Source organism: Pimephales promelas, chromosome 21, assembly GCF_988280905.1.
Source record: "Pimephales promelas chromosome 21, fPimPro1.hap1.1, whole genome shotgun sequence".
Taxonomy (NCBI): Eukaryota; Metazoa; Chordata; class Actinopteri; order Cypriniformes; family Leuciscidae; genus Pimephales; species Pimephales promelas.
Window position 1 is genome coordinate 3,382,348 of NC_142789.1, and position 27,452 is coordinate 3,409,799.

A 27,452-nucleotide genomic window follows, 5' to 3' on the forward strand; every position below is an offset into this window, starting at 1 on the left:
TTCAAACCTACTGTCCATTCTAATGGACAGACACATTTATAAAAAAATCCTGATTTAAAACGTGCAATTCTACAGTAGATTTTTAACTTTAATTAATAAGTTCAATCTTTCTATTTAACATACAAACTATGAAATACGAGTAAAACTATATACAAAATGTAAATACACCTTAGAAAATGGTGAAATGCTCCAGAAGTTAAAAAAAAGGGGGCTGACATGTGATGTCCATTGTAATGGACACAGGGTCTGAATGGGTTAAGTTTCAAGAAGACTAAAATTACTAATGTAAAATACTGTCAACAGGTTTAAGACTAAATCTTACACAAAAATATATTTCAACCTCAAGCACAAAATGCTAATCAAGGTTCAAGAAAAGCACCTTTTGTCCTCAGCATGTCCTTACTGTTTTGCATTATATTACAGTAGCGCTATTTCTAGCATATCAATTATACATGAAAACAGAAGCACATAAAACTCATAAAACCCCTCTAACATGTTAAGTTACCATGGAAACCGGCCTTGCGGTGGTCAGATAAATGAGGTTGTTAAAAGCTATAGCTTGTAAAAGTATAATGGATCTAGTTTTAGTATGTGCAGCACATTAATGATCTCCGTTCAAAGAACCTTAATTATGGCAGTGATTTAATTAGTGTTATCCTGTGTCTCTGTATTTTTGTTCTCTATTCATTATAATGACTATGTCGACTGTCTATTCTTGCTAAAATCTCTTCCAGCATAGTAACAAACGGTCATATTTCTTATTAAAAGTAATAATAAGGAGGTTCGATTCAATATTGCTTTGTCCTTTTGAGTGACACTTCAAGAGTATAACTATTAATGTTTTTGTGCTTAAAGGGTTAGTTCACCCAAAAATGAAAATTATCCCATAATTTACTCAAACCCAAATCATAGGTGTGTATATATATACAAGTATGTTATATATTATATAGCCAGGCTCTTTAATGAGAGTGAATGGTAACTTTGATTTTGACTCCAGGGGTTAATAAAGGCCTTCTGAAGAGAAGCCATGCCTTTTTGTAAGAAAAATATCCATATTTATTACTTTATAAACTACGCTGTAAAATCTAATTAGTTAACACAGTCCCATCCCAGTCATACAACTGACGCTTTTGACCATACGTCAAGATCCGCCGTTTTAGGGTACCCTTTAACGTCAGTTAGATGACGATCCTGGGGCGTCATCCAACTGACGCTTTACCTTTAACGTCAGTTAGGTGACGGGGTAGGTTTAGGTCTGGGGTGGGGTTAGGATTAGATAACGTCATAACCAATGTTTAAGGGTACCCTAAAACGGCGGATGTTGACGTATGGTCAAAAGCGTCAGTTGTATGACGTCTTGGGATGAGACTGCGCTGAATTAGTTAGACTTACTTAAAAAAAGCATGCAAACCGATTGCCTTAAAAAAAAAAAGTAAATTGAAATAGGAATATTTACTGACAAATGCTGTCACTCAAAAAAAAAAAAATGAATGAGGAGGGATGTGCACTTTACATAATAAATTTATGTTTAGTTTACTTATAATAATTGTGTTTACTTATAATAATTTTACTTAACCATTTATGTTAAGTAAAAAAATTCTTACATCCAGAGGGTGGCAGTACAGTGCGAGTCAACTGCCATTTTGCCCGAACTTAATTTGATTGTGTTCAATCGTCAAACACAATCAAACCACATCCTAGTCCAAGTGATCTGAGGGCGCATGCGCTTTGTGGTTACAAGAGGTAAAAACAATATAAATACTGTTAGTTTTCTCACACAAACCGCTCGTTTCATGTCTTAGGCCATCAATGTGTACTTACATTTACGATTCATTAAGTCATGTTTAATTTGGACTTCTCTGTGCATGCTCTTTGAGGTGGTGACCATAGACCTCCATTATATGACTGACAGACAAGAACGGTTTGACCTAAAAATATCAAAATTGAAAATACTGTGGAAACAAAGACATCTACATCTTGGATGCCCTTGAGGTAAGCTGAAACATACCAAAAATTAATTTCAAAGTGAACGATCCCTTTAATCGCACAGCACAAGACGAGGACAAAAATCTAGATCTATGAAACACACACTCACGGTGAAGGTAAATATTAAATAAGGGAGCATTCAAATGTTGACAACACAAGAGTTATGATGAGAAATTTCTTTATAAAATCATAACATTTGGAAAGAAAATACATTGACAGAAGAAGTCCAGACATGATGTGGACATCATTTAAAGTCATCAATACCACTTAAGTCTTTGCATTAAGGATTTTCATTTGGATGTACAGAAAGATTCTTGTAAGTTTCCATGAGAGTTGTGCAAGACGATTGAAACGCTTTTGCAAGGCACATAACTGAGAGAAATATTAAGAACAATGAAACACAATTATTGGGAGAATACAAACAAATGTTAAATGCTATTATATTTCAAAAGTGTTGCTAAGAAACAGGGATTGTTTTTACAAGACATAACCCATCTAGCCTGCTTTTGTAACACCAAAAAAAAACAAAAAAAAAACAGATAATTTTGTAAAATTACAAATGTGCATTAAAACATAAAGTTGTTTGTTTATTCTCCTTAGCTGGAAGCCTTAAACGACCCACCATGTTTCCCATGATTCAAAACCCAAAAGAGAGACAAAGTCACAAATAAAATGACAAATTAAGCAACAAATAATGCAAACGAACAAACATGTCATATACACATATTCCAAACCACCACAAACATCATTCTGCATCAAGGAAAAAATTGAACTCTACTCCAATAAATGACAAAATAATAAGCACAAAAGGTAAACACTATTTAAGAAAGAAAAATAAAAGAAAGAACAAAAGTCTCACATGTTAAATCCAATTTCTCATGTTTAATGTACAAAACAGACACCGAGTCTGAAAAACAAAATCAAATTCGCTGTAACTGTAATATCCTCCGGCCTTGTTGAATTACACTCCGCCATGGACTGCTACATTTATACATTTGTCAAAATAAAACGCACACGAAGGGTTAATGCATTTCCAGGGACTTTTAGCATATTTTCAGAGATATGGCTGTGTTCCCTTGGTATTTACCACACATTTGGACACATGTACATGCCTGAACTTAAACTGCACGTTTGGCTTTGGTCTGGAAACGGAAGTATAGACACTAGAAGAGATCGTTTCAGCCCATGTTTACCACGGTTTACTGCTGCAGGTCATATTTACCCTGTCACGCATCCGGATCAGTGCATTACATGAAGCTGCTAGACTCGATGATCACTGCAGGTTTGTCCAGCACACTATGTGGTAATCATGCGTTCGCTTTGGTCAGTTGAAATGATCTCATTTTTGATGTCTAACCACATTTGAATAGGCTGATCATGACATTGGTGGTACATAAAAAAAAAAAAATAACAAAAACACTCTTCCACACAATAGAGACACACAAGGAATTATGGGAGCGGTACAAAAAAAAAAAAAAAACAGTTCGTAACATGCATCACTGATTACAGATAAAACAAAAATGTAACAAGACAAGGATAAATAAGCAATAAATAAAAGTACATGTATAGCCTATATTGTGTGAGTTTATATTTGAAAATATTTGAAAAGACAAAATTGTAAAAAAAAACAAAACTGAGATGTCATGTTGATGCATCAAATGAAACAGTTTGCAGCGACACAACGGTAGAAAGATACAAGAAGAACGAAGCTATATCTTTACAGTTTAGCAAATAGTATTCACACATCTTTCAACATGAAACCGTATGGCTCGATCCCCAATATCTCACAGAATGTGCAGCGATCAGAAGCTTACGACTGTGCTGTGGTAACACTGTTCTGTCACGTGAGGAGGTATAATGTTGTTATTAGCGGCGCACACAGACCTCAACAGATGAACAAAGACACTGGAAAATTCGATTTCTATTATTGTCCTTAAAGGAGTAGTTCACTTTTAAAAAAAACTTTTGCTGATAATTTACTCACCCCCATTTGATGTTGGTTTTTGATGAAAACATTCCAGGATTTTTCTCCATATAATGGACTTAATTGGGAACCAAACGATTCAAGGTCCAAATGAGAGTTTCAGTGCAGCTTCAAAGGGCTTTAAACGACACCAGACGATGAATAAGGGTCTTAAAAATAAATAAAAACTTTCAGTTTTATAAACTCAAATGCTCGCCTTGCTCTGTTCTGTGATGAGTGTTCGTGACTCTCCTGTTCGAACTCGTTCATCAAAATGAACAAATCTTTTTTCGAGTCATGACTCGAAGGGTCCTAGATAAGACCCTTATTCATCGTCTGGTGTCGTTTAAAGCCCTTTGAAGCTGCACTTTGAAGTCCATTATATGGAGAAAAATCCTGGAATGTTTTCATCAAAAACCTTAATTTCTTTTCGACTGAAGAAAGAAAGACATGGACATCTTGGATGACATGGGGGTGAGTAAATTATCAGCAAGTTTTTTTTTTTAAAAGTGAGCTACTCCTTTAACTTTCTATTCTCTTATTCCTCATCAATAACACCCTACTCTGTAATCTCTCTCACCAACAAATAAAACCGGTTGCATGTTTTTCAGACCATGGTATTCTGTGAAGAGCCTTGGATTACTATGTAAATAACACCACAGTAGTTGGTGCTTTTTTATCTTATCTCATCTCATTTTTATATAAATGTTATTTTACTATATTCGGTCATTAATATTTAGGACTGCAATATCAATATACAGTCGTCAGTAATACCATGATACCGAATGATAACCACAGTCTTACAGTTTTTTGTTTTAATAGTTTTAAAGGAGTAGTTCACTTTAAAAAAAACTTTTGCTGATAATTTACTCACCCCCATGTCATCCAAGATGTCCATGTCTTTCTTTCTTCAGTCGAAAAGAAATGAAGGTTTTTGATGAAAACATTCTAGCATTTTTCTCCATATAATGGACTTCAATGGGGACCAAACGTTTCAAGGTCGAATCTTTTCAAAATGAACAAATCTTTTTTCGAGTCATTTCGTTTGTTGAATAAATTTAATGAGTCCAAAAGACAGTTTCAGTGCAAACTTTAAATGATTTCAGACGATGAATAAGGGTCTTATCAAGCGAAAATAAATAACAAAGTTTAAGTTTTATAAGCTCAAATGCTCGCCTTGCTCTGTTCTGTGACTCTCCTGTTCAAACTCGTTCATCAAAATGAACAAATCTTTTTCCGAGCCAATTCGTTCATTTCGTTCGTTGAATAAACCAAATGACCCGAAAAAAGATTTGTTCATTTTGATAAACGAGTTCGAACAGGAGAGTCGCACATAACAGAGCAAGGCGAGCATTTGAGCTTATAAAACTTAAACTTTGTAATTTATTTTCACTTGATAAGACCCTTATTCATCGTCTGGAATCATTTTAAGTTTGCACTGAAACTGTCTTTTGGACTCATTAAATTTTTTCAACAAACGAAATGACTCGAAAAAAGATTTGTTCATTTTGAAAAGATTCGACCTTGAAACGTTTGGTTTTTTGAAATGAGCGATCGTTTCGCTTGATAAGACCCTTATTCATCGTCTGGAATCGTTTAAAGCCCTTTGAACAGTTTGCACTGAAACTGTCTTTTAGACCTTGAACTGTTTGGTTCCCATTGAAGTCCATTATATGGAGAAAAATGCTGGAATGTTTTCATCAAAAACCTTAATTTCTTTTCGACTGAGGAAAGAAAGACATGGATATCTTGGATGACATGGGGGTGAGTAAATTATCAGCAATTTTTTTTTTTAAAGTGAACTACTCCTTTAACAAAAAGAAAAATCTTTGGTTGAGTTAGATGCTATTCTTTGGTATTAGGTATTCTATGAGAGATTACATTTTTATAATGACATCGATCATTCTGACTGACTGACGTAGTCTAAAATCCACTTTTGTTTAATTCATTTTTATACATTCATTTTACAAACAGCTATTAACTCTTTTCCTGCCATCGTTTTTTTTTTTTTTTTTCAAGCTAGCACCAGCATTTTTGGTCATTTTCACTAGCTCCCAGAATATTTTGTTGTAGTATGAATATTTGAACATGCAATATATCGAAAGAAAGAACCGACCCTCTGCTTTTAAAGAAAAAAGGTACAAGCTTTATTCTAGATTTATGCTTGAATGTGGGTAAGTTTAATAAAAAGTAAAAAAAAATAAAAAATTCAAAGAAAATCAAAACACAGATGGAGTAGATCGAGTCCATCAAAGCTTAACATTCCTATAGCTCATCCTGGGTCGACATTTCATTCATTAGGCTTTCATTAGTTTTGATTTATATGCCGTTTAATGTTGATGATCACGCTATTTTACATATGCATATGAATGCTCATTCTAGTGCTTGTTTCAGCTTCTTCGTCGCCTGTTTTGATCAGGAGATTCAGTACACTTTCAGAGGGTGTGTAATAGCACCCCCTACCGTATAACAGTGAAAACACGGAAAGACGGAAAATTCTGTCAATGGCGGGGTAAGAGTTAAAGGAGTAGTTCACTTTAAAAAATCTTTTGCTGACAATTTACTCACCCCCATGTCATCCAAGATGTCCATGTCTTTCTTTCTTCAGTCGAAAAGAAATGAAGATTTTTGATGAAAACATTCCAGGATTTTCTCCATATAATGGACTTTACTGGTAACCGAACTGTTCAAGGTCCAAATGAGAGTTTCAGTGCAGCTTTAAACGATGCCAGACGATGAATAAGGGTCTTATCTAGCGAAACAATCAGTCATTTCAAAAATACATAAAAAAGTTTAAGTTTTGTAAGCTTAAATGGTCGCCTTGCTCTGTTCTGTCGTGACTCTCCTGTTTGAACTCTTTTTTTGAGTCATATAATTCATTCAACGAATGAAAAGACTCGGAAAAAGATTCGTTCATTTTGAAAAGATTCAACCTTGAACCGTTAGGTCCCCAGTGAAGTCCATTATATGGAGAACAATCCTGGAAAGTTTTCATCAAAAACCTTAATTTCTTTTCAACTGAAGAAAGGAAGACATGGACATCTTGGATGACATGGGGCTGAGTAAATTATCAGCAATTTTTTTTTTTTTTTTAAGTGAACTACAACTTTAAAGAACTGAGCAAAACACTGTCTTGAAGCCCTGCTGGATCTGTGTAGGGTAGATTCGCCTAACTAGCATTATCCCCCATTACCTACAAAGGAACATTTTTGACAGTTATGGGATTGAAAGTGCACATCGCTTGTACACGCCACATGTGCTCGGCTCATATTTGACACATCACTATAGAGTTCTTACATTACACTTTTATTGCGTTTAATACCAAATCACGTAACTTTTCTAGATCCCAAAGTCAAATGTTACATTTCAGCTTTCAATGTAAATTTTTGCGTAATGATACAGTATAACTAAAGCTCTAAATGTACGCGAATAGCTAGTGCACGCATGCTCTGATAGAGACGGTCGAGCACCTTTGGTCCTTGATTTGCCCTGAGTGAAAAGTTTGATTTGTAATAATGTTATCAATCAAAATTTTTTTACTTTCAATTCAAAATATCAACCTAAAAACAATTATTTTATAATCTTCTAATGCCCCAAACCCTAAAATTGGTATAAATGGTAAATTCAGGTGTAGAGAATGGCTGTAGGATATCGTTGGAGCGTTTAGTAAAACGCATGCACTCAAAAACACATAAAAACACACTGAAAGAAGAATAGAGTTGTTGAAAAGTATGCATATACAAAATGTAATATATCTGAGACGATGCAACATCAAGAGTACAAAGTTATGCAGTAAATGTATGTCTAGAGAAAAAGTCTTTAAGACCATTAAATTGGTCATGTGGTTGTTTGTTGTTTTTTTTTCTCATTGATCAGCTCTGATTATGCATTCATATGATATACAGTTGCTTCCCTTATAGAGAACAAGGCTTTGGGATGCATTCTCAAATTTTTGGCATCTCCAAATATAGTACAAAATATGCATATACCAAGTAACATCCAGATATGGCATAAAGGCCTTTCTCTCTCTAGTCTCGCACTCATTTTGAGTTAGCGAAACACTGTCTAAAGTAACATTGGCATGTTTTCATGATGTCATTTTTTTTTCTGCTTTTGGATGGTTGAGGGAAACTTTGATGTGCAAAGTTGCGCATGCTTATTTGTGTCATATAAAGTCATTATGGGAAATGGTGTTGTTTGTTTTACCGAATGATTGAAAATCTGTTCGCATCGACTGCTCAGGTGTCTAAAATCTGAAGGTGTCTGCTGTTGTGTGTGTCTCAGACCCGCATACATACTGCCGTCCAGCGGTCACTGCGCTCGTCCCGACACACTCTTTCTAGCTCCGCTCATGTCCACTTGCAGGATCCCCCATTCCTCATCCTCACTGACCCCTGCCCTGTCCCGTCCCTCCTCCACACACTCGTCCTCCTCGTCTTCTTCGTCCTCCAGGGCAGATTCCTCGTCCCGTTCGCGTTTGATGGCCTGGATGGCGGGGGGTGGCGGGGGGGCGGCAGCTTCCTCGTCTTTAGAGTCAGACTTCTCCTCAAAGGCCTCGGGGTTCTCCAGCATCTCTCGGATCAGAGGAGGCATCGGGCCTGGGATCTCCATCTTCAGAGTGATGGCTCGCTCCGCTCCTGAACAGAGACACACAAGCATGATCGACCTGATCCTTCGAGGTTTTAATATCTTCACTCAGGTCCATATTTGTCATGAGCTTGTGATAGAGTAGGTACGACTAGTCGACCCTTTCCACATTTCCAGGATCCTTCTGTACTTCCTCCATTGACGGCCTACGCAACTACCACTGTCAAGCCCCAGAAAGGTAGTAAAGACATAATTAAAGTAAGTCCAATAGTTTAACCTCAATTTTATAAAGTGAAGCAAGTGTTTTGTTTGTGCAAAAAAATAAATAAAATAAATGTATCAAACAATTGGTCTTTACTACCTTTCTGGGGCTTGAAAACAGTTGCATAGCTGTCAATGAAGGGACAGAAAACTCAGATTTAATTAAAAAGATCTTCACTTGTGTTCTGAAGATGAACGAATGCATTACGGGTTTGGAGCGACATGTAATTTATGACAGAATTTTCAATTTTGGGTGAACGAACCCTTTAATAACGCTAAAAACGCAGGCGCTGTCAAGCACACGTTAAACATATCACAACATTAAAGGATTAGTTCACTTAAAAATTTACTCATCCTCGAGTTGTTTCAAATTTGAATGAATTTTTTTCTTCTGTTGAACATAAAAGAAGATATTTTGAAGAACGTCGTTAACTAGACAGTTGTTGAACCCCATTGACTTCCATTGTAGGAAAAAAAAAACACTATGGATGTCAATGGGGTCCATCAACTGTTTGGTTAATGAAATGATGAATTTTAAATTTTAAGTTAATTACTTTATCACACTGAGTTAACTACATAAACTATATTGTAAAGCATACAGACATGGACAATGTCTACCTTTAGTGCTGATGCCTCGGAGGTCAGTGACCTTCATCAGCATCCGTGGGAACATGTGAGGTTTGTTGGGACGTCGACGGCGAGCGTAGATTTTTAACGCCTCAAGCAGAGGTTCCTGTAGCTGATCCACACGATGAGGCTCTTCAAGATCCATGCGGTCTATTCATTTAACCAGTCAAAGAACAGCAGGACATGCCAATCAGAGTTTGACAACAACACAAGGAATAAACCAATCAGGGAGTCAAAATGTTTAGAAAAGGAACAGGGCAACTGGAGCAGCTCCTACTCAAATTAATATAGCACTCAAGAGATAAAATAATAACTCACTCACTCACTCATACGCTCACACACTTACTCACTCACTCACTCACTCATACGCTCACTCAGGCACTCACTAACTCACTCACTCACATACATGCTCACTCACTCAGGTACTCACTCACTCATGCGCTCACTCACTCACTCACTCATACGCTCACTCAGACACTCAATCAGGCACTCATACGCTCACTCAGGCACTCACTCAGGGACTCACTCACTCATACGCTTACTCAGGCACTCACTCACTCACTAACACACTAACTCACTCACTCACGTGCTGACTCACTCACTCATACGCTCACTCATGCTCATTCAGGCATTCACTCACTCACTCAGGCACTCACTAACTCACTCACTCACATGCTCACTCATGTGCTCACTCACTCATGTGCTCACTCACTCATATGCTCACTCAGGCACTCACTCACATGCTCACATGCTCACTCACTCACTCATATGGTCACTCAGGCACTCACTCACTCATGCGCTCACTCACTCGTATGCTCATTCAGGCACTCACTCAGGAACTCATACGCTCACTCAGGCACTCACTAACTCACTCACTCACATACATGCTCACTCACTCAGGTACTCACTCACTCATGCGCTCACTCACTCACTCACTCACTCATACGCTCACTCAGGCACTCTCTCACTCATACGCTCACTCAGACACTCAATCAGGCACTCATACGCTCACTCAGGCACTCACTCAGGGACTCACTCACTCATACGCTTACTCAGGCACTCACTCACTCACTAACACACTCACTCACGTGCTGACTCACTCACTCATACGCTCACTCATGCTCATTCAGGCATTCACTCACTCACTCAGGCACTCACTAACTCACTCACTCACATGCTCACTCATGTGCTCACTCACTCATATGCTCACTCAGGCACTCACTCACATGCTCACATGCTCACTCACTCACTCATATGGTCACTCAGGCACTCACTCACTCATGCGCTCACTCACTCGTATGCTCATTCAGGCACTCACTCAGGAACTCATACACTCACTCAGGCACTCACTAACTCACTCACTCATGTGCTCACTCACTCATATGCTCACTCAGGCACTCACTCACATGCTTACTCACTCACTCATATGGTCACTCAGGCACTCACTCACTCATGCGCTCACTCACTCATATGCTCACTCAGGCACTCACTCACATGCTTACTCACTCACTCATATGCTCATTCAGGCACTCACTCAGGAACTCACTCAGGAACTCATACGCTCACTCAGGCACTCACTCACATGCTTACTCACTCACTCATATGCTCATTCAGGCACTCACTCAGGAACTCACTCAGGAACTCATACGCTCACTCAGGCACTCACTCATGCGCTCACTCACTCAGTCATACACTCACTCACTCACTCACTCAATCATGCGCTCACTCACTCACTCACTCACTCACTCACTCACTAACTCACTCACATGCTCACTCACTCATATGGTCACTCAGGCACTCACTCACTCATGCGCTCAGGCACTCACTCACATGCTCACTCACTCATGTGCTCACTCACTCATATGCTCACTCAGGCACTCACTCACATGCTTACTCACTCACTCATATGGTCACTCAGGCACTCACTCACTCATGCGCTCACTCACTCATATGCTCACTCAGGCACTCACTCACATGCTTACTCACTCACTCATATGCTCATTCAGGCACTCACTCAGGAACTCACTCAGGAACTCATACGCTCACTCAGGCACTCACTCACATGCTTACTCACTCACTCATATGCTCATTCAGGCACTCACTCAGGAACTCACTCAGGAACTCATACGCTCACTCAGGCACTCACTCATGCGCTCACTCACTCAGTCATACACTCACTCACTCACTCACTCAATCATGCGCTCACTCACTCACTCACTCACTCACTCACTCACTAACTCACTCACATGCTCACTCACTCATATGGTCACTCAGGCACTCACTCACTCATGCGCTCAGGCACTCACTCACGTGCTCACTCACTCACTCATATGGTCACTCAGGCACTCACTCATGCGCTCACTCACTCATATGCTCATTCAGGCACTCACTCAGGAACTCACACGCTCACTCAGGCACTCACTCACTAACTCATGTGCTCACTCACTCACGCGCTCACTCACTCACTCACCCACTCATGCACTCATTCATTCACTCACTCACTAACTCACTCACGCATACACTCACTCAGTCACTCACTTACTCATGAACTAACTCAGGAACTCACTCATTCACATTCACATTCATTCAATCTCTCTCTCTCTCACACACACACACACACACACTCTTACTCACTCGCTCACTCATACTCACAATCACGTTTACAAACTGCCTCCGAAACTTTCGACCGTCATAAAAACATTCGGATCGGGTTTGATTTTCTGCGTTTTTCGCATCCGTAATTTGTATGTTTGTTTTGACAATTCAGAGCCTCCATCAGTGTGCTAGGATTTTACAATTACAATTATGCATTGTTAACCCAATTTAAAGTTTTCCTATGCAATTTGATTTCTATGCATAAAGTATAAGAAATAACTAAAGTGTCTAATAAAGGCGAGAGCTTGGCACCTCCACAGATGAGGCAGATGGCACTCAGGAGCCCGGTCTCAGTGTCGTCCATCTCCAGAGGCAGGAGCTGCCCGGCGAAAGCAAACACCAGGTCTGTGAGCGGCCCGAAACCAGCGTTGTGCATCTGTGTCCTGTTGAGGGTCAGCCCATCCGAGAAGGTCATCGTGTCCTGCTCTGGAGTGTAGCGAGTACAGATACGCAACATCTGCAGGAAACAAAGCATCAAGACAAAGTGATTCTAATAAAGTTGAAGTTGACAATAAGGAAATACACACTGTATATATAAAGAGGCAAAATGTGGTTGGTTGTTAACAATAGTTTGGGTTGTGTATACCAGTATATCAAGGCAGGCAGACTTCAGTAAGGTGATCTGGTCTGCAATGGTGAGTGAAGTAAAACCTGGCAGACGTTTGGCAAACTCCACAATCTTTATAATGCACTTTGTGGAGAGTTCACTGAACTTATCCCACAGTCCAAGATCCAGCTGAACCCTGTGATCCGCACTGGAGTTCTGGAACAGAGGAAAAACTGAACACACTTCTCCATGCATTCCCATCTCTTAAACAGTAATCATTGGTAAATCACTGATAGATCATTCATAAAGACAAGAGTGTGTGGATGTACAGAAGAAGTGAATGCCTAGGAGATATATAGAAGATGAACTGGGCATTTTAATGCATTCAGTGTTACTATTCACATTTTCAGTTTTGACTAGCCATGATAATTTTGACTATTAATAATTCACAATGCAGATATCTATAACGCAATTCTAACTAATAATTCACATGGAAGAAATCTACAATGCAATTTTAACTAATGAAATATGCCATATGTCCTTTATTTATTTTAATTTAGATTTTACTTCGATAATAATGTTTTTCCAAATGGATGCATGTGCTTAATGTTCAGTGTTTAACCTGTTAACTGTCACCCCCCCTTTTTTAATAGACATAAAAATGCACATTTCGAACTTAAATAGTTGTAATTCAAGAATGCTTTGGAATATAGACATATGATTGGTCTTGTTTTAAAGAAGACATTTGGCAGATTTTTGTAGAAGTGAAATAAATTAAGAAAGTGAAACAGAAAAAAAGTTATAGAAGTTTGAGTTTATGGAAATGTACAATGTAAAAATATTAATTATTCATATTTTACATAAAATATATATTTTCAAAACCTGGGCTACTCTAAAATGTCAGAAAGATCAAAGCCAAAAATCTGAACAAGTTGTGTTTCAAATTTTAGGTTGATATCTCAAAAAATGAGCTTTCAGTAAGATTTTGTTTGAGCGCAGTACCAAACTTTTTCACTAGGGCACAATCAGACTCCATTACTGCCCATATAAGGGCGCCTGCATTTCCATTCGTGTTTTGAGTGATATGAACCATTATTTTCACAATTTTCATACAATTTCTGAAGTAGAGATCCTATTCAGAAGTAGCATGGGAAGTTTGGCAGATTTTGATATGAATTGAACCTCTAAGAAACACATAAAAAGAACACGCATGTAAGTCATAGCTAGCTGCCACGTCACAAATGGTGAATTTATTATTTTTTTCTTGATATTTCAAACTTTTCAGACCTTTTTTTTCCAAAATAATTGAATGGATTCTATCTTTTGAACTTTTGGCATGAAAACAAACTGAGGTATCTACCATTTTTCATTATTTTTCATGTTTACTGCTATTTTAAAATAAAGGTCTGAACACGCCTTATGAGTATGAAAATATTCTTGTTTTATATTGATAAATTATGGCTCCTCTGTAATATATTTTGAAAATCAGTCACCAAATATGGAAACTAGAGATTGTAAGCTTTCAAATGATATATAGTTTGTCAATATTATTTAAGGTATTTACTAAGATATTATTGTTTTAAAAATGTAGTGGCAAACGTCCCACCTGTGGGATGGTGACAGTTAAGTGGAGCACTTTTTATGGGAATCATAATGCTTGTTAAATCTTGTCACAGTTTGTCAATATAATGTGAGAAAAGTTTTCACTTCCCATAAGAACTCACTTCTTACAACTTCTGTATGTATACTCTACTTGTATTTAAATGTGACGTGTGTATGTTTAGCTTTATATTAGTAATAGGACTAGTATTCACTTCATATTGCTACTCCACTTTTTATTTGCATTTATTTTGTTGCACTAAATAAACGATTGCACAGTTATGCGAGTATGTGGGACATATTTGACACTGAAATATATTTGTACAGATTTGTAATTCTAGTCCCTCTATGACCTCATAATAATTAAGTGAGAAACTAAAATATTTCTCTGAACTTCATGTGAACTGCATCAAAGATACCCATTATTCATTCAAAAAAAAAAGGTAACTAAAATCTTGATATTAACAAACTGTTTCTTACATAATAAAGAAAAAAAAAAAACTTTTTGTTCTGTGGTTCGGCGGTGTTATGTTGTGAAATATTGTGTGCTTGGCGTGATCTCCAGCAGTGTTTATTAATCTGACAGACAGGAGGAGGTGTGTGAGGATGAAGTAACTCAGGACTCACAGTCGTGTATTTCCCCAGCTGGCAGAGCGAAGGGAAGGTTTCCCTGTGCGCTTTGCTGACTTTATTAACCAGTTCTTCCAGTTCTCCACTCAGCTCATAGCTTTCTGGAAGAACCACCTCCTCTTTTACGTCCTTCTTTTTCTTATTCCTGTCGTTCCGCACTGCTAAAAGAAGAACAACCACAAAGAATGAGTGTTCAAATACAAATTGAATATACTGTATTTAAAAAGACACATGTTGGAACGAGCAGTGAGTAGATCTAGCTGGAGTTCATTGGACTTGTGAAGTGACTGTACTCTGTCTTCATCAGTGTTGTGAAGCGAGAAGTGTATAGATAGTCTATGTAAGTGGCTCTGAGGTTTACCTTCCTTTGACATGCCGACCTCGAAGCACTTCTGCAGTCGGCAGTACTGACAGCGGTTACGCGTCACCTTATTGATCTGGCAGTTCTTGTCTCTGTGACAGGTGTACACCATGTTCTTCTGGATACTGCGACGGAAAAAACCCTGAGAAAAAAATATAGGTATTAACGATTCAAGAAGTTTGAATCCTTTGTGATTTACATGGAGCTGATGTCATGACAATAACTCAAATTGTTATGTCTAATAGTGAGCATAATGGATGAACTTCCCCAGAGCGGTCAGCAGAGGACACTATAGATGTGTGTATGAGAGCGGTCAGCAGAGGACACTATAGATGTGTGTATGAGAGCGGACAGCAGAGGACACTATAGATGTGTGTATGAGAGCGGTCAGCAGAGGACACTATAGATGTGTGTATGAGAGCAGACAGCAGAGGACACTATAGATGTGTGTATGAGAGCGGTCAGCAGAGGACACTATAGATGTGTGTATGAGAGCAGACAGCAGAGGACACTATAGATGTGTGTATGAGAGCAGACAGCAGAGGACACTATAGATGTGTGTATGAGAGCGGTCAGCAGAGGACACTATAGATGTGTGTATGAGAGCGGACAGCAGAGGACACTATAGATGTGTGTATGAGAGCAGACAGCAGAGGACACTATAGATGTGTGTATGAGAGCGGTCAGCAGAGGACACTATAGATGTGTGTATGAGAGCGGTCAGCAGAGGACACTATAGATGTGTGTATGAGAGCGGTCAGCAGAGGACACTATAGATGTGTGTAGACAGCAGAGGACACTATAGATGTGTGTATGAGAGCGGTCAGCAGAGGACACTATAGATGTGTGTATGAGAGCAGACAGCAGAGGACACTATAGATGTGTGTATGAGAGCGGACAGCAGAGGACACTATAGATGTGTGTATGAGAGCGGTCAGCAGAGGACACTATAGATGTGTGTATGAGAGCAGACAGCAGAGGACACTATAGATGTGTGTATGAGAGCGGACAGCAGAGGACACTATAGATGTGTGTATGAGAGCAGACAGCAGAGGACACTATAGATGTGTGTATGAGAGCAGACAGCAGAGGACACTATAGATGTGTGTATGAGTGCGGTCAGCAGAGGACACTATAGATGTGTGTATGAGAGCAGACAGCAGAGGACACTATAGATGTGTGTAGACAGCAGAGGACACTATAGATGTGTGTATGAGAGCGGTCAGCAGAGGACACTATAGATGTGTGTATGAGAGCAGACAGCAGAGGACACTATAGATGTGTGTATGAGAGCGGTCAGCAGAGGACACTATAGATGTGTGTATGAGTGCGGTCAGCAGAGGACACTATAGATGTGTGTATGAGAGCAGACAGCAGAGGACACTATAGATGTGTGTATGAGAGCAGAGGACACTATAGATGTGTGTATGAGAGCGGTCAGCAGAGGACACTATAGATGTGTGTATGAGAGCGGTCAGCAGAGGACACTATAGATGTGTGTATGAGAGCGGTCAGCAGAGGACACTATAGATGTGTGTATGAGAGCGGACAGCAGAGGACACTATAGATGTGTGTATGAGAGCGGTCAGCAGAGGACACTATAGATGTGTGTATGAGAGCGGTCAGCAGAGGACACTATAGATGTGTGTATGAGAGCAGACAGCAGAGGACACTATAGATGTGTGTATGAGTGCGGTCAGCAGAGGACACTATAGATGTGTGTATGAGAGCAGACAGCAGAGGACACTATAGATGTGTGTATGAGAGCGGTCAGCAGAGGACACTATAGATGTGTGTATGAGAGCAGACAGCAGAGGACACTATAGATGTGTGTATGAGAGCAGACAGCAGAGGACACTATAGATGTGTGTATGAGAGCAGTCAGCAGAGGACACTATAGATGTGTGTATGAGAGCAGACAGCAGAGGACACTATAGATGTGTGTATGAGAGCGGTCAGCAGAGGACACTATAGATGTGTGTATGAGAGCGGTCAGCAGAGGACACTATAGATGTGTGTATGAGAGCGGTCAGCAGAGGACACTATAGATGTGTGTATGAGAGCAGTCAGCAGAGGACACTATAGATGTGTGTATGAGAGCGGTCAGCAGAGGACACTATAGATGTGTGTATGAGAGCGGACAGCAGAGGACACTATAGATGTGTGTATGAGAGCGGTCAGCAGAGGACACTATAGATGTGTGTATGAGAGCGGACAGCAGAGGACACTATAGATGTGTGTATGAGAGCGGTCAGCAGAGGACACTATAGATGCGTGTATGAAAGCGGTCAGCAGAGGACACTATAGATGTGTGTATGAGAGCGGTCAGCAGAGGACACTATAGATGTGTGTATGAGAGCGGACAGCAGAGGACACTATAGATGTGTGTATGAGAGCGGTCAGCAGAGGACACTATAGATGTGTGTATGAGAGCGGTCAGCAGAGGACACTATAGATGCGTGTATGAAAGCGGTCAGCAGAGGACACTATAGATGTGTGTATGAGAGCGGACAGCAGAGGACACTATAGATGTGTGTATGAGAGCAGTCAGCAGAGGACACTATAGATGTGTGTATGAGAGCGGTCAGCAGAGGACACTATAGATGTGTGTATGAGAGCGGTCAGCAGAGGACACTATAGATGTGTGTATGAGAGCGGTCAGCAGAGGACACTATAGATGTGTGTATGAGAGCGGTCAGCAGAGGACACTATAGATGTGTGTATGAAAGCGGTCAGCAGAGGACACTATAGATGTGTGTATGAGAGCGGTCAGCAGAGGACACTATAGATGTGTGTATGAGAGCGGTCAGCAGAGGACACTATAGATGCGTGTATGAAAGCGGTCAGCAGAGGACACTATAGATGTGTGTATGAGAGCGGACAGCAGAGGACACTATAGATGTGTGTATGAGAGCAGTCAGCAGAGGACACTATAGATGTGTGTATGAGAGCGGACAGCAGAGGACACTATAGATGTGTGTATGAGAGCGGTCAGCAGAGGACACTATAGATGTGTGTATGAGAGCGGTCAGCAGAGGACACTATAGATGTGTGTATGAGAGCGGTCAGCAGAGGACACTATAGATGTGTGTATGAGAGCGGACAGCAGAGGACACTATAGATGTGTGTATGAGAGCGGTCAGCAGAGGACACTATAGATGTGTGTATGAGAGCGGACAGCAGAGGACACTATAGATGTGTGTATGAGAGTGGTCAGCAGAGGACACTATAGATGTGTGTATGAGAGCGGTCAGCAGAAGACACTATAGATGTGTGTATGAGAGCAGTCAGCAGAGGAGAGATGGCAGCAGTGTGACCTCACATCATGACCTTTCCTTCTGTTATACATCATGTGCTGTTGTAGTGTAAACACAGTGTAATAGATCTGTCTTATTAGTCTTCATGGTGTGCTGTATTTGACCCAAATCTCTTTGCCAATATGATTTCTGAATGTGTCATTTATTTTGAAGTGCATTTTAATATTGGTCTAATCAAAAATCAACCTTTTTTAAACCTGTTTTGGTCAGTTTGAAAAATTAAAATAAACAATTTTGTTTAACATTGGTAACAGAAATTATCTCTTTTTTGAAGCATATTTAAAAATGTCTTTCTGAGTTATCTTTATTTTTAGCAAGTTAACTATATATATATATATATATATATATATATATACTGTATAAACATGTTTTAACATATATATTCATATATAGCTACCTTAGCTTTTATTTACGGTTAAATTAAGTTGTAAAAAGCAATATATATATATATATATATATTGACCTACATTAAACATTTTGTCTTCTGTCTAAAGAAAATATATTGATTAAGTATGATATGGTCCTTATTAAAAATAATATTTTTGCTTTTTCATGAATGTCTTTGTGAAAAGAAATGCCATTTTTGATTAATGTTCACCTCAAAATTTAAGGTTTGAAAAAACTTTTGAAACTAAAATTTAAGAAAAACTTTCTTTTTTTTTTTAAGTTTAAGTTTTTTTCACTGGGGTTCTAAATAGAATCCTAGGGTTCTTCACTCAAAATGAAAGAACCCTTAATGTCAAAAGGTTCTAAATAAGGAGAAATAACTTAAAATATTGCACAATACTTTGATGTTTAACAGGTTACTTTTTTTCTAGCGATAAATTATGTTTATGAGCGGTTTGATTTATAAAGTGTAATTAAAACTAAAAATGAAAACAAATGAATGACAACTAAATCCACAAAATGATCTTGTGATGTCTGAAGTCAGACTGTCTCTTCAGTGAGAGTGTGTACCTTGCAGCCCTCACAAGAGCTCACTCCATAATGATAGCCAGAAGATTTGTCCTGGCACACAAAGCAGGGTTTATAGATGCGGGGAGGAGGAGGTGGAGAAGGAGAACTGGGAACCATCTCCTCTGAGCTTGTGCTCTGGGTCTCCACCGCTGCAGACATCAGGAAGAAAAGGACAAGATATTTAGAGATGATGACTAAGATAAGAATCTCTATTGGTTTTTCAAATCAATCAAGCCCTACAGGCTAATTTTAACTGGCAAACATCACTTCACCACTCTTCAAAACATAAACGACAAAGCCACTTTCACCTTCACATATTTTTGATTGATGAGTTTATGGTGCATTCTTGATTATATAACATTATTTGATGCATCGTCAAAAATAATGAGTTGAATTCAGGTGAGTTGCTTTTTTAAAGAATATTAAAGGGACCTATTAAAGTCCCTCCAGCAGGAGTTCTTCTCTATATCAGTGTCAGCGTTTCTGAACTCCCTGAAATGCCTTGAGTTTCTTCTGGGAACAAACACGTCACAATATTCCTCATTTAAAAATATAAATTTTTAAAATTTGTATTCATTTAGCTGATGCTTTTATCCAAAGCGACTTACAATAGCTATATATGGAGCAACTAGGCGTTAAGTGTCTTGCTCAGGGACACATTGGTGTCTCACAGTGGATTCGAACCCGGGTCTCTCACACCAAAGGAATGTGTCTTTTCCACTGCGCCATCACCACCCAATACACAGAATAAAGGGGCAGGGCCTGGTTGTGTTAGTTAGTTGTGTGTTAACCTGGGGGTTACGGTAAGGGGCAGGACATTTCCCAAAAACGCTCAAAGCGCTCGACCAATCACAACACACTGCTCCAGCCGACCAATCAGAGCACAGTGTGCTTTTCAGAAGGAGGGGCTTCATAGAAACAGGAACTAACCTGGGGTGCGTTTCCTGAAAGCATCGTTAGCCAACTATGGTCGCAAGTTCCGTCGTTATCAGCATAGTTTATTGAGTCGGTGTTTCCCGAAACCACCGTTCCAACGGACATTCGCAAACAGCATCGCAAAATTGGGTGGTTTGAACGAAAGCTCTTGACCTGTGGTTAGAGGCATCGTTTCTATATTGCATGACATTTGGACGTAATAAATCCTTATCTTGAGCAAAATAAGCAAGCTGACATTCAGTGCAACCGGTGCCTTTTATTTAGAATACACACAAATGTAAATTTACGTCTTTTAGTTTTTCAAAAGATTTGAAGTAACGTGTTTGAAGAGTGCGCATGTGCGAACGTGCTCTACTATGTAAGAACGAGACAAATATTGAGTCTGGTAATAAAGCAGAACAACCGAGAACAATTAGAAATAGTCCTCAGATGATATGATCTGTAAATTTATATAAAACAAATCTAGCGTTAATTGGATATCAAACAGTTTCATTAAAAGTAGTTATTACTCCACCACGTGCGAAACCAACGTGGTTGAACGATACTTTGCGACGGTGGGTTTCGGGAAACAGTCGTGACTAGCTAGTTGATGTTTCCAACGATGCATTGTACTATGGTAGTGAAACGGTGAACTACGTCGTTGTACGGGAAACGCACCCCTGGGTGTGTTTCCCGTACAACAACGTAACTCGCTGCTTAACTACCATAGTAGATGCATCGTTGATAAAACCAACTAGTCAACGAGCTGTTTTCCGAAATTGTATTGTCGCAAATTAGTCGTTCAACCGCTTGTTAATGATCTCACGCAGGTGGTGGAGTAATAACTTATTTTAATAAATCTGTTTGATCAAATTAAAGCCTTACTTTTGCTATAAATTACAGACAGGGCATCTGAGGACTAATTATAATTTTATTTTGCTTTATTTCAATATGAAATAAAGCAAAATAACAGAAAAAAATGCGTCAATATGAGACGCAGATATATATGGGCCAGAAGGCGCCTCCTAGTGGTCTAACCCTAACCCTACCCCACCCCTAAACCTACCCATGACCGAAGCGTGTTATATTGACGATAAAGGGTGCAATGTGCGTTGGATGTATACGCATTGTCAAAAGCGTCACTATATGACGCCCTAGGATGAGAATGATTTGCCCAAACACAACTTTGCAAAGCTGTTTCGTTGGAACACAGAGTCGTTGAACTGCTGATAACATAGTTGGCAAGCGATGCTTTCGGAAAACACACCCCTGACTAGGAGGAGAATATGTACAACAATGTTGAATAATAGGAAATAATGTGGTTTTGAACATGCAAGCATGAAAACCTGTTTTAGTAGAGCCCAAAAACAACATCAAGACTTTTAAAACGGGCAATAATATGTCCTCTTTAATTTATCACGAATGTAAGAGAATAAGGATGAAGTTGTCAAATGCATTAGGAAGCCTCTGTCCAGGGGTCAGAGCTCAAAGACAAATATTATGAGAGCACATTGAGTGCCGAAAGCGAAGAGAATGGAGAAAAATTAACCAACACGACAGATGAATGAGCTTTTCCTGCTGTATCGAACCGTGACTTCTGTAACGTTACACCCGTTACATGTTGTGGTTAATAAAAATACAATTGTTATTCACAGTGGATAAAGAAAAGCTGTAGAATTATTGGTTAATGTTCAAACCCTTTTGTAAAGTGTAACTGGATGAATAAACATGCTTTGACTGACACAGCATGTGTTCATCTCGCTGTCACGCGCCCAAATGGCACCAGTCAGTTTCAGAAACATCCTGGATAGCAGCCATACAGGCGCAAACATCGAACATAACACACTTTGGCCAGTTTAAACACCGCCGTGTGAATCCAGTGCTGTATAGTTTGTGTAAGTCCACGCTGTCACTCGGTTCAACTTTCACCTCTAGACACCCTTTCCCCCCTCAGGCTCTTGTTTCCTGGACCCTAAATTCCTTCGGCCTGGATGACTGGCTTTTTACTAGAGGTCCAGTCTCGAGATCCCCCGTAAAGCCCGTCTGTGGTCTGACCGAAGCCCTAGGCTTGCCTGACCGGCTCTTTATTGGCAGAGTCACCTTGGCCAGCCATTCACACCAGCAGCAGCTGTCTCTCACTCTCCACTTGTAAAAAGTGAGAGAAAAACAGCTAAAACGGGGCCGACTTTATTGCCCATTCCTCCTACTGAATGGAGTGAATCCCCCAAATGTGCCTCTCGTTCTTCTCCTCCCTCTGTCCCTCCACGGGCACCGTTTAACAAGAGCAAAATGAGAGAAGGTATAGATGAGAAATCTCATAAAAGCAGGGGGTTGGGGGAGACAGATGAAGAATGTGTGAGAGAGGGTGAGTTTCACTTTGACCTTGGCTTTGGCTTCTCAAGACACGAACGTGAACCGAGAGCCACACGAATACTGCCAATGATCGAACCGCGACCTCAGCGGAGATCAAATACGCTACACTGATGATCTGACATTTGGCAAACTGCTGTATGAAAGGATATTTCGTTTCCAAACTGCACGGAAACCTGTGCCAGAGACGTTCCAAAGTCACGAGCCAGTTTTTTTGTTAACAGGATTCAAAATAAATGGACCCATTTTTAATTTGGCTGTGAGAAGCTGTGAGACGAAGAACAGTGCATTCAATGGATTGAATTCATGAAGCAAAAGCACATTTCAGTCTAAATTGTTTAATAGAACTATTAGAGAGATGCATACATTAATACCATTTAAAAGAAATGCATACATTTATTCAGAAAAGATGCATTCAATTGATCAAAATTGCAACATGGCATCATGACTTCTTTTCTTTCAAGTCAAGTGGCGTGTTATCTATACGCATTTTGAGCTATCCGCGTGTTTGCATCTACGTCTACGCCGTTAAATGTCCGAGCGAAATGAAGCAAAATGTAGATCTACATCTGGGGAGTGATATTTTTTTCCTAGGATGGTAGGGGAAGACTCATAAATGATATTAACACCAATAACGGTGACGGGTAGGTCATATATTTATATATACAGTAATGTAACGTTTAAGTCAACAGCGTTCATAAACACGCTGATAATGCGTGTTGATAGCATGCCAAAAATGCAAATACAAATTGCCGTGTCATACATACGCCATTTCATGGGAACACTCTGAAAAGTGACTGTAAATACTTTTATACATATAAAAAAAAATCAAAGAAACGCTGTTCTTTTGAACTTTCTATTCATCAGAGAATCCTGAAAAAGTGTCAAGTTTTCCATGGCACATCTGTTTTCAACATTAATAATAATCATACATTTTTCTTGAGCATCAAATGATCATATTAGAGTGATTTCTGAAGGATCACGTGACACTGAAGACTGGAGTAATGATGCTGAAAATCCAGCAATGAATTTTAAAGTAGGAAATAAATGACATTTTACAAAATATACACATAGAAAACAGTTATTTTAATTAGTAATAATATTTGTATGATCAAATAAAACAGCCTAAATCCCAAACTTTTAAAAATGTATATGCAAGAATACACATTTCATTCTGTTCTTGTTTCATAAATAAGGCACAAAATGTAGTTGGTGAAACACTGAAAAATCCAATCAGCAAAACACAAACAGTAAACATTAATTGTTCAAATTAGACATCGAGATTCTATGTCATACTGAACAGGTCTTGTTAAAATATGACCTGCTTATTATTAAAGGAGTAGTTCACTTTTAGAAAAAAACATTTGCTGATAATTTACTCAGCCCCATGTCATCCAAGATATCCATGTCTTTCTTTCTTCAGTCGAAAAGAAATTCCAGGATTTTTCTCCGTATAATGGACTTTAATGGGAACCAAACGGTTCAAGGTCCAAAAGACAGTTTCAGTGCAAACTGCAAACTGTTCAAAGGGCTTTAAACAATTTCAGACGATGAATAAGGCTCTAATCAAGCGAAACGATCGCTCATTTAAAAAAAAAAAAAAAGTTTACGTTTCATAAGCTCAAATCACCTTGCTCCGTACTGTGATGTGTGACTCTCCTGTTCGAACACGTTCATCAAAATGAACGAATCTTTTCCAGAGTCAACTCGTACATTTCATTCGTTGAATGAACCAAATGACACGAAAAAAGATTCGTTCATTTTGATGAACGATTTCGAACAGGAGAGTCACGAACACGCATCACAGAACAGAGCAAGGCGACCATTTGAGTTATAAAACTGAAACTTTTTTATTTTTATTTTATTTAATGAGCGATCGTTTTACTTGGTAAACTCTTATTCATCGTCTGGAATCGTTTAAAGCCCTTTAAACAGTTTGCACTGAAACTGTCTTTTGGACCTTGAACCGTTTGGTTCCCATTGAAGTCCATTATATGGAGAAAAATCCTGCTTTTCGACTGAAGAAAGAATGACATGGACATCTTGGATGACATGTAAATTATCAGAAACAGTTTTTTCAAAAGTGAACTACTCCTTTAAGTATAATAGTCTAATGTGTAACTTGTAAAACATATTTTCTTACAATACACGTATGTGTGTACACACAGGACATTATTGACACAGCATCTTAAAAAAGCAGTACTCATAAAGCTGGAAAAGGCATCAGTCTGATGCATGTGTGTGTTATTATGCCTTATGCAGTAGGTAATAGGATTGTGTGTTGCTGTGTTTCGTTTTTTTCTTTGGGTTTTGTGTGGTTCTGCCATGCAAGACTTCTAGGTCTCTGGAATGCTGATCGACGTAGTTCTTGCACATAATGTTCTGTGAAACGCCACATAATGCTCTGTGTGGGTGATGGGCGAGTGAGTGGGTGAGAACGCAACCTGATCACTGTGTTTATGTAGTAACTTGGTCTGAATTGGCTTTATGTGTTTATATGGCAGCAATGCTTGAGTGACACAGAGCGGTTCTGAAAACATCAGCCTCTTTTGTGCTGGAGAAGTGGAAACCTGGCGCCACCAGAGGAATGACTGACAGACGTAAAGGGGAAGAAAGAAGGAATGCTATTCTGTTCCCATTCCATTTTCTCTCTTTGTTATATTTGACATGACTTGTGGTATGGTCGATTTTGAAGAAAAGCAGGTGCAACATTTTTTATTGTAAGAAAGTTAAATAAAATATTTTTTTCACTGTCTGAATTGACACTTGACAGCATAATCAGATTTCAGAACAAACTAAAAATGTACTGGAAAAAATAACTTGCCATTGATTTTTGAACTGCAATGCATTTTTTTGTTTGTTTTGGCATCTCCTACAACAGGTTTACACGTATCCAAGCTCAAAAATATATCCATTTCAGCATCAGCTCTTTTCTCTCTGAAACGGTTCATCAATGATTCAGTCTCCCTAAACCCCGCCTTTCTGAGAGCTGCTCTGCTCTGATTGGTCACACGTCCCAGTCTATTGTGATCAAGAAATCAAACACTCACTAGCATATCTGAATTTCAACTCTGGATCTTCCTCAGCTCTTGATACTCAGTGACACGAACAGTGACGATAGTGTCGGTTTCAATCTCATCAAAGTGGATTTGCTTTGTCCGCAGAAAACAGCGTCTTCTCCACATGAACAACACGAGCCAAACTCTTCCAGTCTCAGATACAACTACAGTGTTTGAGGCTCAAAGTAGCCGATGAAGAACATAGACTGGCATTATGCAAATCTGTTACAAACCATCGCAGACTCAGCAGGAAGTGAGACTGGAAACACTGACGACTCGTTTCAGTTCAGAATCACTTCCATTTATCTACACTTTGATCTGTGAGTTTGCAGATCTTTTACAGTCACAAACAGCTCTATTACACACTCCATAGGGGCGCTTTAAAGCACTGAATTACACACCAAGAAAATGATTTCTTTGTTATGATTGTATTGTAAGTGGTCTCAGTCCACATTTCTGCAGATTACTGTATGTCTGCACTGTTTAGGCAACAGACTCAGTGAAAGGTGATGCAGGTTTTATCAGTAAAGGAGTCGAGGGCTTCAGCATGACAATCCTAGTTCTCTGTTGACTCGGATTGCATGAAGAGCTGACCGAAACACTGATAACATCCATGTCTTTCAGCAAACTCAGCATCACTATCAGTCTCTGTGCGCTCCTGTTTACACTGCTATTAAAGGGGTGTTTGATTATGATTTGACTATTATAACTGTAGTTAGTGTGTAATGTTGCTGTTTGAGCATACACTGTAAAAAAATATTGTTGGTTTAACTTAAAAAAGTAGGTAACCTGGTTGCCTTAAAATTTTAAGTTCATTGAACTGGAAAAAGTGAGTTAATACAATGAAGGAGATTAATTTAACAATCAGAAACTCAAAATTATATGTTATCTGAACTAAATGAATTATTTAAGTTGATTTGACAAAAGAAAAAATGTTGTGATTACTACACTGCCAAAAAAATATTGTTGGTTTAACTTAAAAAAGTAAGTAACCTGGGTTGCCTTAAAATTTTAAGTTGATTGAACTGGAAAAAGTGAGTTAATACAATGAAGGAGATTAATTGAACTATCAGAAACTCAAATTAACAAGTTATCTCAACTAAATACATTATTAGAAAGTTGATTTGACAAAAGAAAATATGTTGTGATAACAAATCTTGAAAATATTTTTTACAGTGTAAACATCATCTGAAAAGTTAAAAGCAAAGGAAGATATTTGCTTTTAAAGAAATAGTTTTAAGGACGACAACAAACGGCTGGTAGGGACTACAATGAGCTAGTGACATGACTAACCGTAAAATTGACATAAACCCCGCCCCCTGAATGCGATTTATAGATTATCATGACAGAATATGCGAATCAATGACTAGAAGATAGTTTATTCCACATCAGCAACATAAATTCATTAACTAACCATTCAGAAACATCCTGTTGCTTCTACATGTCACTTCTTCTTGAGTCTCTCCATCATTGTCCAACTCTGGTTTGAAAAATAAAAGGCTAAAAGTTTCTGATATTTTCCGTGTGTGTCTGTGTGAGGTAATCTGAGCTACTAACACACACACATACACACACAAGCTCCTGAAGCTCCGCCTTCTGTTACGGGAGAAGCAGTGCC

General features: G+C 38.9%; 2 protein-coding genes across 8 annotated transcripts in view; one reads left to right on the forward strand and one right to left on the reverse strand.

The window, feature by feature from the left end:
• Positions 1-27,452, forward strand: part of znf740a (zinc finger protein 740a) — a 380,822-nt gene that overhangs the window by 285,463 nt on the left and 67,907 nt on the right. The gene's annotated exons all lie outside the window — the stretch shown is intronic.
• The window catches only part of rargb (retinoic acid receptor, gamma b), a 65,208-nt gene continuing 44,334 nt past the window's right edge, over positions 6,579-27,452 (reverse strand). For 2 of the 3 annotated variants that reach the window (XM_039663382.2, XM_039663385.2), the window contains 7 exons: positions 19,491-19,639; positions 15,217-15,358; positions 14,853-15,016; positions 12,666-12,842; positions 12,332-12,536; positions 9,416-9,574; positions 6,579-8,586 (listed from right to left, as the gene is read on the reverse strand). In XM_039663382.2, the coding sequence (XP_039519316.2) occupies positions 8,261-8,586; positions 9,416-9,574; positions 12,332-12,536; positions 12,666-12,842; positions 14,853-15,016; positions 15,217-15,358; positions 19,491-19,639 (1,322 nt within the window). In that variant the 3' untranslated portion in view covers positions 6,579-8,260. The remainder of the gene's footprint in view (positions 8,587-9,415; positions 9,575-12,331; positions 12,537-12,665; positions 12,843-14,852; positions 15,017-15,216; positions 15,359-19,490; positions 19,640-27,452) is intronic. The other variant, XM_039663384.2, reaches the window with a different exon arrangement.